At 45.9% G+C, this 14,167-nt stretch overlaps 2 protein-coding genes across 2 annotated transcripts; both read left to right on the forward strand.

Moving 5' to 3' along the window:
• The first annotated feature begins 835 nt into the window (after nucleotides 1-835).
• Nucleotides 836-7,886, forward strand: LOC142583594 (uncharacterized). The gene is made up of 5 exons (XM_075694083.1): nucleotides 836-1,159; nucleotides 1,568-1,937; nucleotides 5,952-6,928; nucleotides 7,241-7,357; nucleotides 7,842-7,886. Exons 1-5 carry the CDS (start codon nucleotides 836-838, stop codon nucleotides 7,884-7,886), a joined length of 1,833 nt encoding a protein of 610 aa, XP_075550198.1.
• Nucleotides 7,887-8,786: 900 nt separating this feature from the next.
• On the forward strand, nucleotides 8,787-13,934 carry LOC142582865 (uncharacterized). Its single transcript, XM_075692953.1, has one exon. It carries the CDS (start codon nucleotides 9,110-9,112, stop codon nucleotides 13,760-13,762), a length of 4,653 nt encoding a protein of 1,550 aa, XP_075549068.1. The 5' UTR covers nucleotides 8,787-9,109; the 3' UTR covers nucleotides 13,763-13,934.
• The last annotated feature ends 233 nt before the right edge of the window (nucleotides 13,935-14,167 follow it).

The following is a 14,167-nucleotide window of genomic DNA, read 5'->3' on the forward strand; positions in this document are numbered from 1 at the left end:
TACTATAACCACGACTACAACATATTTTACTACGCCATCTAACAGTACTTCAGGTACAGTTAGGAGCACCTCTTCAGAAGGAACTTCATCTGATCACGTGCGCTTAACTACGAAGAACGAAAGTACGTCTACGAGAAGCACAGCAAAAACAGATGCTCCGGAATTCAAGAACGGGACATCCGACGGTTCGTTCACCCGCTATGTTGCTCCCGAAACAGAAGATAAACCTACTTTGCCACCTAGCCGATCTCACCGAGCAGACAACTCCAGTAAAGCGTCAGAACCTACAACAGTGCAACCCACCACGCCAGAAACAACTAAACTTACGCAGCAGCAAACAACCACTACGACCACAACAACCTCTCGCGCAACGATGACAACGCCTTCCTCTGCCGCAGAAAACAACAGCACATCAACGGCGGCTATAAGCAGTTCGACGATCGAAGCATCCACAAATTTTGAAAACATAACTACTGTGGGCGAACGTACATCCACGACAGGAGCAGAACATGTCAATAGTCATGATATTAATAATGAGAAAGTAGGCGGCTCTAGTACTCGTTCTTTCACATCCGGAACAGAAGAAAGCACGACTTCGGCGTCAGAAGACTCTCGCCGAACCGTGAGCCCCACTGAAGCGATCAGAAACGATACTACAAAACTTACCACTGCTGAAACCACCAGTAATGACACAAGTCAGCAAAAGACCACAACGACTACAACAACTACTATAACCACGACTACAACATATTTTACTACGCCATCTAACAGTACTTCAGGTACAGTTAGGAGCACCTCTTCAGAAGGAACTTCATCTGATCACGTGCGCTTAACTATGAAGAACGAAAGTAGGTCTACGATAAGCACAGAAAAAACAGATGCTCCGGAATTCAAAAATGGGACGGCCGACGGTTCTTTCACCCGCTATGTTGCTTCCGAAACAGAAGGTAAACCTACTTTGCCACCTAGCCGATCTCACCGAGCAGACAACTCCAGTAAAGCGTCAGAACCTACAACAGTGCAACCCACCAGGCCAGAAACAACTAAACTTACGCAGCAGCAAACAGCCACTACGACCACAACAACCTCTCGCGAAACGATGACAACGCCTTCCTCTGCCGCAAAAAACAACAGCACATCAACGGCGGCTATAAGCAGTTCGACGATCGAAGCATCCACAAATTTTGAAAACATAACTACTCTGGGCGAACGTACATCCACGACAGGAGCAGAACATGTCAATAGTCATGATATTAATAATGAGACAGTAGGCGGTTCTAGTACTCGTTCTTTCACATCCGGAACAGAAGAAAGCACAAGTTCGGTGTCAGAAGACTCTCGCCGAACCATGAGCCACACTGAAGCGATCAGAAACGATACCACAAAACTTACCACTGCTCAAACCACCAGTAATGACACAAGTCAGCAAAAGACCACAACGACTACAACAACTACTATAACCACGACTACAACATATTTTACTACGCCATCTAACAGTACTTCAGGTACAGTTAGGAGCACCTCTATTGAAGGAACTTCATCTGATCACGTGCGCTTAACTACGAAGAACGAAAGTACGTCTACGAGGAGCACAGCAAAAACAGATGCTCCGGAATTCAAAAATGGGACATCCGACGGTTCGTTCACCCGCTATGTTGCTCCCGAAACAGAAGATAAACCTACTTTGCCACCTAGCCGATCTCACCGAGCAGACAACTCCAGTAAAGCGTCAGAACCTACAACAGTGCAACCCACCACGCCAGAAACAACTAAACTTACGCAGCAGCAAACAACCACTACGACCACAACAACCTCTCGCGCAACGATGACAACGCCTTCCTCTGCCGCAGAAAACAACAGCACATCAACGGCGGCTATAAGCAGTTCGACGATCGAAGCATCCACAAATTTTGAAAACATAACTACTGTGGGCGAACGTACATCCACGACAGGAGCAGAACATGTCAATAGTCATGATATTAATAATGAGAAAGTAGGCGGCTCTAGTACTCGTTCTTTCACATCCGGAACAGAAGAAAGCACGACTTCGGCGTCAGAAGACTCTCGCCGAACCGTGAGCCCCACTGAAGCGATCAGAAACGATACCACAAAACTTACCACTGCTGAAACCACCAGTAATGACACAAGTCAGCAAAAGACCACAACGACTACAACAACTACTATAACCACGACTACAACATATTTTACTACGCCATCTAACAGTACTTCAGGTACAGTTAGGAGCACCTCTTCAGAAGGAACTTCATCTGATCACGTGCGCTTAACTACGAAGAACGAAAGTAGGTCTACGATAAGCACAGAAAAAACAGATGCTCCGGAATTCAAAAATGGGACGGCCGACGGTTCTTTCACCCGCTATGTTGCTTCCGAAACAGAAGATAAACCTACTTTGCCACCTAGCCGATCTCACCGAGCAGACAACTCCAGTAAAGCGTCAGAACCTACAACACTGCAACCCACCACGCCAGAAACAACTAAACTTACGCAGCAGCAAACAACCACTACGACCACAACAACCTCTCGCGAAACGATGACAACGCCTTCCTCTGCCGCAAAAAACAACAGCACATCAACCGCGGCTATAAGCAGTTCGACGATCGAAGCATCCACAAATTTTGAAAACATAACTACTCTGGGCGAACGTATATCCACGACAGGACCAGAACATGTCAATAGTCATGATATTAATAATGAGACAGTAGGCGGTTCTAGTACTCGTTCTTTTACATCCGGAACAGAAGAAAGCACAAGTTCGGCGTCAGAAGACTCTGGCCGAACCATGAGCCCCACTGAAGTGATCAGAAACGATACCACAAAACTTACCACTGCTGAAACCACCAGTAATGACACAAGTCAGCAAAAGACCACAACGACTACAACAACTACTATAACAACGACTACAACATATTTTACTACGCCATCTAACAGTACTTCAGGTACAGTTAGGAGCACCTCTTCAGAAGGAACTTCATCTGATCACGTGCGCTTAACTACGAAGAACGAAAGTAGGTCTACGATAAGCACAGAAAAAACAGATGCTCCGGAATTCAAAAATGGGTCGGCCGACGGTTCTTTCACCCGCTATGTTGCTCCCGAAACAGAAGATAAACCTACTTTGCCACCTAGCCGATCTCACCGAGCAGACAACTCCAGTAAAGCGTCAGAACCTACAACAGTGCAACCCACCAGGCCAGAAACAACTAAACTTACGCAGCAGCAAACAACCACTACGACCACAACAACCTCTCGCGAAACGATGACAACGCCTTCCTCTGCCGCAAAAAACAACAGCACATCAACGGCGGCTATAAGCAGTTCGACGATCGAAGCATCCACAAATTTTGAAAACATAACTACTCTGGGCGAACGTATATCCACGACAGGAGCAGAACATGTCAATAGTCATGATATTAATAATGAGACAGTAGGCGGTTCTAGTACTCGTTCTTTTACATCCGGAACAGAAGAAAGCACAAGTTCGGCGTCAGAAGACTCTGGCCGAACCATGAGCCCCACTGAAGCGATCAGAAACGATACCACAAAACTTACCACTGCTGAAACCACCAGTAATGACACAAGTCAGCAAAAAACCACTACGACTACAACAACTACTATAACCACGACTACAACATATTTTACTACGCCATCTAACAGTACTTCAGGTACAGTTAGGAGCACCTCTACAGAAGGAACTTCATCTGATCACGTGCGCTCAACTAGGAAGAACGAAAGTAGGTCTACGATAAGCACAGCAAAAACTGATGCTCCGGAATTCAAAAATGGGTCGGCCGACGGTTCTTTCACCCGCTATGTTGCTCCCGAAACAGAAGATAAACCTACTTTGCCACCTAGCCGATCTCACAGAGCAGACAGCTCCAGTAAAGCGTCAGAGCCTACAACAGTGCAACCCACCACGCCAGAAACAACTAAACTTACGCAGCAGCAAACAACCACTACGACCACAACAACCTCTCGCGCAACGATGACAACACCTTCGTCTACCGCAGAAAACAACAGCACATCAACGGCGGCTATAAGCAGTTCGACGATCGAAGCATCCACAAATTTTGAAAACATAACTACTGTGGGCGAACGTACTTCCACGACAGGAGCAGAGCATGTCAATAGTCATGATATTAATAATGAGACAGTAGGCGGTTCTAGTACTCGTTCTTTTACATCCGGAACAGAAGAAAGCACAAGTTCGGCGTCAGAAGACTCTCGCCGAACCATGAGCCCCACTGAAACGATCAGAAACGATACCACAAAACTTACCACTGCTGAAACCACCAGTAATGACACAAGTCAGCAAAAGACCACTACGACTACAACAACTAATATAACCACGACTACAAGATATTTTACTACGCCATCTAACAGTACTTCAGGTACAGTTAGGAGCACCTCTACAGAAGGAACTTCATCTGAGCACGTGCGCTTAACTACGAAGAAGGAAAGTAGATCTACGATAAGCACAGCAAAAACTGATGCTCCGGAATTCAAAAATGGGTCGGCCGACGGTTCTTTCACCCGCTATGTTGCTCTCGAAACAGAAGATAAACCTACTTTGCCACCTAGCCGATCTCACCGAGCAGACAACTCCAGTAAAGCGTCAGAACCTACAACAGTGCAACCCACCAGGCCAGAAACAACTAAACTTACGCAGCAGCAAACAACCACTACGACCACAACAACCTCTCGCGAAACGATGACAACGCCTTCCTCTGCCGCAAAAAACAACAGCACATCAACGGCGGCTATAAGCAGTTCGACGATCGAAGCATCCACAAATTTTGAAAACATAACTACTCTGGGCGAACGTATATCCACGACAGGAGCAGAACATGTCAATAGTCATGATATTAATAATGAGACAGTAGGCGGATCTAGTACTGGTTCTTTTACATCCGGAACAGAAGAAAGCACAAGTTCGGCATCAGAAGACTCTCGCCGAACCATGAGCCCCACTGAATCGATCAGAAACGATACCACAAAACTTGCCACTGTTGAAACCACCAGTAATGACACAAGTCAGCAAAAGACCACAACGACTACAACAACTACTATAAGCACGACCACAACATATTTTACTACGCCATCTAACAGTACTTCAGGTACAGTTAGGAGCACCTCTACAGAAGGAACTTCATCTGATCACGTGCGCTTAACTAGGAAGAACGAAACTAGGTCTACGATAAGCACAGCAAAAACTGATGCTCCGGAATTCAAAAATGGGTCGGCCGACGGTTCTTTCACCCGCTATGTTGCTCCCGAAACAGAAGATAAACCTACTTTGCCACCTAGCCGATCTCACCGAGCAGACAACTCCAGTAAAGCGTCAGAACCTACAACAGTGCAACCCACCAGGCCAGAAACAACTAAACTTACGCAGCAGCAAACAACCACTACGACCACAACAACCTCTCGCGAAACGATGACAACGCCTTCCTCTGCCGCAAAAAACAACAGCACATCAACGGCGGCTATAAGCAGTTCGACGATCGAAGCATCCACAAATTTTGAAAACATAACTACTCTGGGCGAACGTATATCCACGACAGGAGCAGAACATGTCAATAGTCATGATATTAATAATGAGACAGTAGGCGGTTCTAGTACTCGTTCTTTTACATCCGGAACAGAAGAAAGCACAAGTTCGGCGTCAGAAGACTCTGGCCGAACCATGAGCCCCACTGAAGCGATCAGAAACGATACCACAAAACTTACCACTGCTGAAACCACCAGTAATGACACAAGTCAGCAAAAAACCACTACGACTACAACAACTACTATAACCACGACTACAACATATTTTACTACGCCATCTAACAGTACTTCAGGTACAGTTAGGAGCACCTCTACAGAAGGAACTTCATCTGATCACGTGCGCTCAACTAGGAAGAACGAAAGTAGGTCTACCATAAGCACAGAAAAAACAGATGCTCCGGAATTCAAAAATGGGACAGCCGACGGTTCTTTCACCCGATATGTTGCTCCCGAAACAGAAGATAAACCTACTTTGCCACCTAGCGGATCCCACCGAGCAGACAACTCCAGTAAAGCGTCGGAACCTACAACAGTGCAACCCACCACGCCAGAAACAACTAAACTTACGCAGCAGCAAACAACCACTACGACCACAACAACCTCTCGCGCAACGATGACAACGCCTTCCTCTGCCGCAGAAAACAACAGCACATCAACGGCGGCTATAAGCAGTTCGACGATCGAAGCATCCACAAATTTTGAAAACATAACTACTCTGGGCGAACGTACTTCCACGACAGGAGCAGAAAATGTCAATAGTCATGATATTATTAATGAGACAGTAGGCGGATCTAGTACTGGTTCTTTTACATCCGGAACAGAAGAAAGCACAAGTTCGGCATCAGAAGACTCTCGCCGAACCATGAGCCCCACTGAATCGATCAGAAACGATACCACAAAACTTGCCACTGTTGAAACCACCAGTAATGACACAAGTCAGCAAAAGACCACAACGACTACAACAACTACTATAAGCACGACCACAACATATTTTACTACGCCATCTAACAGTACTTCAGGTACAGTTAGGAGCACCTCTACAGAAGGAACTTCATCTGATCACGTGCGCTCAACTAGGAAGAACGAAAGTAGGTCTACGATAAGCACAGCAAAAACTGATGCTCCGGAATTCAAAAATGGGACAGCCGACGGTTCTTTCACCCGATATGTTGCTCCCGAAACAGAAGATAAACCTACTTTGCCACCTAGCGGATCCCACCGAGCAGACAACTCCAGTAAAGCGTCGGAACCTACAACAGTGCAACCCACCACGCCAGAAACAACTAAACTTACGCAGCAGCAAACAACCACTACGACCACAACAACCTCTCGCGCAACGATGACAACGCCTTCCTCTGCCGCAGAAAACAACAGCACATCAACGGCGGCTATAAGCAGTTCGACGATCGAAGCATCCACAAATTTTGAAAACATAACTACTCTGGGCGAACGTATATCCACGACAGGAGCAGAACATGTCAATAGTCATGATATTAATAATGAGACAGTAGGCGGATCTAGTACTGGTTCTTTTACATCCGGAACAGAAGAAAGCACAAGTTCGGCATCAGAAGACTCTCGCCGAACCATGAGCCCCACTGAATCGATCAGAAACGATACCACAAAACTTGCCACTGTTGAAACCACCAGTAATGACACAAGTCAGCAAAAGACCACAACGACTACAACAACTACTATAAGCACGACCACAACATATTTTACTACGCCATCTAACAGTACTTCAGGTACAGTTAGGAGCACCTCTACAGAAGGAACTTCATCTGATCACGTGCGCTTAACTAGGAAGAACGAAACTAGGTCTACGATAAGCACAGCAAAAACTGATGCTCCGGAATTCAAAAATGGGTCGGCCGACGGTTCTTTCACCCGCTATGTTGCTCCCGAAACAGAAGATAAACCTACTTTGCCACCTAGCCGATCTCACCGAGCAGACAACTCCAGTAAAGCGTCAGAACCTACAACAGTGCAACCCACCAGGCCAGAAACAACTAAACTTACGCAGCAGCAAACAACCACTACGACCACAACAACCTCTCGCGAAACGATGACAACGCCTTCCTCTGCCGCAAAAAACAACAGCACATCAACGGCGGCTATAAGCAGTTCGACGATCGAAGCATCCACAAATTTTGAAAACATAACTACTCTGGGCGAACGTATATCCACGACAGGAGCAGAACATGTCAATAGTCATGATATTAATAATGAGACAGTAGGCGGTTCTAGTACTCGTTCTTTTACATCCGGAACAGAAGAAAGCACAAGTTCGGCGTCAGAAGACTCTGGCCGAACCATGAGCCCCACTGAAGCGATCAGAAACGATACCACAAAACTTACCACTGCTGAAACCACCAGTAATGACACAAGTCAGCAAAAAACCACTACGACTACAACAACTACTATAACCACGACTACAACATATTTTACTACGCCATCTAACAGTACTTCAGGTACAGTTAGGAGCACCTCTACAGAAGGAACTTCATCTGATCACGTGCGCTCAACTAGGAAGAACGAAAGTAGGTCTACCATAAGCACAGAAAAAACAGATGCTCCGGAATTCAAAAATGGGACAGCCGACGGTTCTTTCACCCGATATGTTGCTCCCGAAACAGAAGATAAACCTACTTTGCCACCTAGCGGATCCCACCGAGCAGACAACTCCAGTAAAGCGTCCGAACCTACAACAGTGCAACCCACCACGCCAGAAACAACTAAACTTACGCAGCAGCAAACAACCACTACGACCACAACAACCTCTCCCGCAAGGATGACAACGCCTTCCTCTGCAGCACAAAACAACAGCACATCAACGGCGGCTATAAGCAGTTCGACGATCGAAGCATTCACAAATTTTGAAAACATAACTACTCTGGGCGAACGTACTTCCAGGACAGGAGCAGAAAATGTCAATAGTCATGATATTATTCATGAGACAGTAGGCGGATCTAGTACTCGTTCTTTTACATCCGGAACAGAAGAAAGCACAAGTTCGGCGTCAGAAGACTCTCGCCGAACCATGAGCCCCACTGAAGCGATCAGAAACGATACCACAAAACTTACCACTGCTGAAACCACCAGTAATGACACAAGTCAGCAAAAGACCACAACGACTAAAACAACTACTATAACCACGACTACAACATATTTTACTACGCCATCTAACATTACTTCAGGTACAGTTAGAAGCACCTCTATAGAAGGAACTTCGTGTGATCACGTGCGCGTAACTACGAAGAACGAAAGTAGGTCTACGATAAGCACAGAAAAAACAGATGCTCCGGAATTCAAAAATGGGACAGCCGACGGGTCTTTCACCCGCTATGTTTCTCCCGAAACAGAAGATAAACCTACTTTGCCACCTAGCGGATCTCACCGAGCAGACAACTCGAGTAGTGCGCCGAAGCCTACAACAATTCAACCCAGCACGCCCGAAGGAAATAAAATTACGCACCAGCAAACAACCACTACGACCATAACGTCTCGCGCAAGCTTGACATCGCCACCTCTTACAGCACAAATGAACAACACCTCAAGTGCAGTCATAAGCAATTGTACGGCCGGAGCTTCCACACATCTTGAAAACGCAACTACGCCGAGCGAACGTACCTCCACGAGTGGAACAGAAAATGCAAATATTCAAGACAACGGTAATGAGACAGTAGGCGGTTCTAGCACTCGTTCTGTTACAACCGGAACAGACGAAAGTACAAGTTCAGCTTTAAAAGACTCCCGCGTAACCATGAGCTCCACTGAAGCGATCAACAGTGATACCGCGAAAATGACCACTGCTGAAATCATTAGTAATGATACAAGTCAGCAAAAGACGGCAACGACTACAACTACTATAACCACGACTACAGCATCATTTACTACGCCATGCAACCGTAGTTCAGGTACAGTTAGAAGCAGCTCTACAGGAGGAATTTCGTCTAATCCGGTGCGCCTAAGTACGGAACACGAACGTAGCGCTACGAGAGGCACTGCGGAAACAGATGTGCCAGAATTCAGAAATGGCTCTGCCGATGGTTCTTTCACCCGCTATGTTGTTCACGAAACAGAAGGTCAACCTACTTTGCCACCTAGCGGACCTCACCGAGCAGACAACTCGAGTAATTCGACAGAGCCAACAATAGTTCAACCGACCACGCCAGAAACCACTAAAATTACGTACCAGCAAACAACCACTACGAGAACAGCAACGTCTCGCGCAAGCATGACTACGCCATCCGCTGCAGCGCAAAACAACAGCACCTCAAATGCGACTATAAGCAGTTCGACGATCGAAGCTTCCACAAAATTTGAAAACATAACTACTGTGAGCGAGCGTACCTCCACGAAAAGAACAGAAAATGCAAATATTCAAGGCAACAATAATGTGGCAGTAGGCGGTTCTAGCACTAGTTCTCTTACAACCGGAACAGACGAAAGTACAAGTTCGGCGTCTAAAATCTCTCGCGAAACCATGAGCTCCAGTGAAGCTATCAGCAGCTATACAGCAAATCTGACCACTGCTGAAACCACCAGTAATGATACAAGTCAGCAAAAGACCACAACGACAACAACAACAACTACTACAACCACGACTACAGCATCCCTTACTACGCCATCCAATTGTACTTCAGGTACAGGTAGAAGCACCTCTACAGCAGGAACTTCGTTCGATCGGGTGAGCCAAACTACGAAGAACGAACGTACGTCTACAATAGCTACAGCAAACACAGATGCTCCAGAAATCAAAAATGGGAGTGGCGACGCTTCTTTCACCCGGCATGTTGCTCACGAAACAGAAGGTAAACCTAGTTTCCCATGTAATGGAACTCACAGAGCCGAGAACTTGAGTAATGCGACTGAAGCAATAATACTTCAACCCAGCACGTCAAAAACAACTAACATTGCGGAACAGCGAACTACCACTACGGCCACAACAGCATCTGGCACAAGCATTACAACGCCATATGTTGAAGCAGAAACGAACATCACCTCAAATGCGGCGATAAGCAGTTCTACAGTCGGAGCTTCCACTCATCTTGAAAACATAACTATGGCGAGCGAACATACCTCTACGAAATTATTGGATAAAGCAAATTCTTTCGAGAGTAATAATAATACAGTAGCCGATTCTATCACTCAATCTGTTACCACAGAAGCAGAACAAAGTACAAGTTTAGCGTTTAAGTATTCTGACAGAACCGACAGCGCCAACAATATGGCAAGCACGGCGTCTTCTGAACTCCTGAATTCATCAAAGACAAATGATCATACAAGTCTGGGAACTACTGCTGCAATGACATCATCTGCCAAAAGCATGACTACGGCATCAGTTCCGTGTCAGAACAACGCCTCAAGTGCGTCATCAAATTTTTCTATTGGAGGAACTTCGAGTGTTGCGGTGAGCATGTCTAGGGGCATTGAACAAACCTCTATAAGAAAGGTAGAGACTACTGGTGCCCCTCCCAGATATCATTCAAATGACGATAATTCTACGAGAGCATCAGTTAGCAAGGATGCTGAAAAGAATCCCCATCTCTCCCCTAGCGATTCTCATATAGCCGTGAGCTCCAGTACGGTGAAAAACATAATCACAATAAATCCCGTGACTGAGGAAAGCTTTAGGCATGCCACACGCGAACAAAATGACACTATGACGACACTGTCAGTTTCCAGCAACATCACTACGGTATATTCTTCTAATCAAACCAGCAGCACCTCAAGTTCAGAGATAATGAGTTCTGCAGAAAGAGTTTCGACTGATGGGGCGGATATGAGTAAGAGCGACAACCCTACGAAAGTTGCAGTTGAATCAAATGCTAAATCTAGTATTAGCTGGCGCTATGGAAGATCTACTGCCGCATTCATTACTAGAGATACCGATAAAGGTCCTAGTGTGGCAGCAAACGAATCTCACCTAGCCAGCAGCTCGATGGATGTTAGAAGTTCCACAACAGTTAAAAGCCCGCAAGCGGAAACGGCGACCCAGTATGAGATGCCTACTGCCACCACACGTTTTCTGAGCAGCTTGCCTACGGTAGCTGCTGCAACGCAAACTGATAACTGCTCAAGTGCGGTTGTCAGTAGTTCTGTAGGAAATGCAACTAATGGGACGAATGCTATAAACAACACTGAACATAATACCGAGTCCCTAATTACTGTTGCTGTCGAAAACACGGCCACTACATCTAGACTTCCTTCGACAAAGAATAGTTCAACTGCTGTGTACACTACTGTGCAAACAGAGAATAGCTATCAGAGCATTGAAAAGGGTGAGAACTCGAGCACGCAGCTTGGCATTTTATCGAAGGCGAACAGTTCGATTACTCCATGCAATAGCACGAAAACCGAGAAGAGCTCAACAGTAGCATTGACAGGAGATACCTTATCTACGGAACCTAGTGGAATTCCAATGGGCACTCGAACGTACTCGAACGCTATTACGAACATTTCTCCAACAGACAATAGTTCAAATTCTGCAGCAAGGACAGGGACACAAGGCTACAACTTTAGTGAGACACCTTTAAGCTCCCCAAGTGCCGACTTGAGTGATACGGCGAGTGATGATTCCCCTGCAACTAAACTAATGACGACTGTATCCTGCAAGAACTCGAGTATTGTTTCCAGCATAGCTCGCGCGGACAATAGCTCATTCTTCAATACCAATGCCCTTAATGTAAACGGCACGTCAAGCATGAAGTCGAGCAGTTATACCTCAGTGACTAAATCTAGTTATACCAATGACTCCAGATTAGAGGGCCAACTTGGTGAACTAAAAACTACGACTGCAAACAAGAACTGGACCAGCAAGCCCAGCATTCCAGCTCTGTTATCCAATCCTGTGCAATCAGGAAACGGATCAGATGATACACCACTAATCTCCGCAACAGCAGAAATTTCCAATGACACGAAGGTGACTGCAGGAAAACACCATTCGTTGAGTGAACCGACGAATGCGCCACGATGCAAGAACTCTACCAGTGTGCCCATCAGTTCTCTAGTGGATAACAACTCATCTTCTAAACCTAGTGCTGATGCAACATACCGTATGCCAAGTTTGGTGCCGGGCATTTATGATATATCACAGAACTCAAATGACGCAAGTAGCACTAGAGCAAGAACTTCCCAGCTTAGCGACCTAAACACCACATCTACAGCAAAGCCCTCAACCAACTACCGCACCATTTGGGCTAAGGTATTCGGCCCTGCGCGAACCGAGAACGGCTCCGGTGTGGCGCAGCGCTATTCTCAAGCAGGAGAAAATTTCAGTGAAGCAAGGACTACCGAAAGTGAAAATACGACTACAACTGAATCATCGACAACGACACGATGCCAGAATATGACAAGTACGAGCAGCGACTCTTCAGCGGGCATTCATTTCAATTCTTCATACAATTCCAAGCGAATCGAGAACAGCTCGAATTATCAGTCGGAAAGTTATTCCACAGCCAAGAACTCTAGTGCTGCCTTAAGCTTTACAACAGGAAAATCCCAACCCAATGAATCAAGCACTGTGCCTTTAAGTAATAGCTCATTCAGTGTCCCCAGCCTATTTTCCTTGGGCAACTTCTCTGCTGCGTCTATTTTCGCGCAAGCCAACAGCTCAAATGTTCCACCACATATTTTTTTACCTGGCAGAAATTCTAGCGATTCCAATTCGCACACAACAGTACAAGGACAGAACTCAAACAGTACGAACAGCATTTCTCCAACACTGAGCAGTTTGATGGTGACGTCTTATACCGCAGAAACAGGCAGCGGGTATCATATGAATTCAAGTTCTGCAAAAAATAAAAAACAACCTTGTCAGACCAATTTGACAGCGGCAAGCAACAACTCCATCACTACGCGAGGAATTCTTACAGCTGTCAACAGCTCGGCAGCAGCACTCGGCGTCATACATACAAACAACTCACGCGTGACGCAAAGCAGTTCTTTGACGCCTGACAACTCGAGCTATGTGACCACCACCAAGCCAGAATACTGGAGAAAATCAATTGAGCCGAGCACTGAACCATCATCCAAGGACACGAACGCAAAGGTCCCATCATATGTTCAGCGCACATTTCCTCCGCGTCGTCGTCAACCGCGACAACAAGCAAGATCCATGCTGTCACGCCGATCACTTCGCTCCCAGCTGAGATCACAGCGTAGGCTTCCATCGATGCGTCTACGTACATAAATCCCTGAAGAACTGGTAATATATCAGTATGTAAGTTTGCAACTGGTGGCGACATTTACGAAAATCGGCCTTGGTACGTGTTAACGCTTCTGTATGAGTTTACATGCTATATAAACGTTCACATTTCGTCTTTGTTCCATCTGGAATAAACAAACAGTGTGTTAAGTGACATTATATCAGAGTCAATGTGTTTGACTGCGGCCGCACTAGTCGGCCTTTTTTGCCTGGCGCACATGATGTGACCTCGCGTATTCGTAGACGTCGTTCTTTTGTCATCTTTCATGTAAAACATTGTAACATTTTTCGTGTGTTCGCAGGAAACCGTTATGATAAGCAAATAAGTGGTTGTTATTCAACAACTTTAAGATTACAATCACTGGCACTATTTTTCCGTTTTCGAATTAT

Source organism: Dermacentor variabilis, chromosome 5 (genome assembly GCF_050947875.1).
Source record: "Dermacentor variabilis isolate Ectoservices chromosome 5, ASM5094787v1, whole genome shotgun sequence".
Lineage (NCBI taxonomy): Eukaryota > Metazoa > Arthropoda > Arachnida > Ixodida > Ixodidae > Dermacentor > Dermacentor variabilis.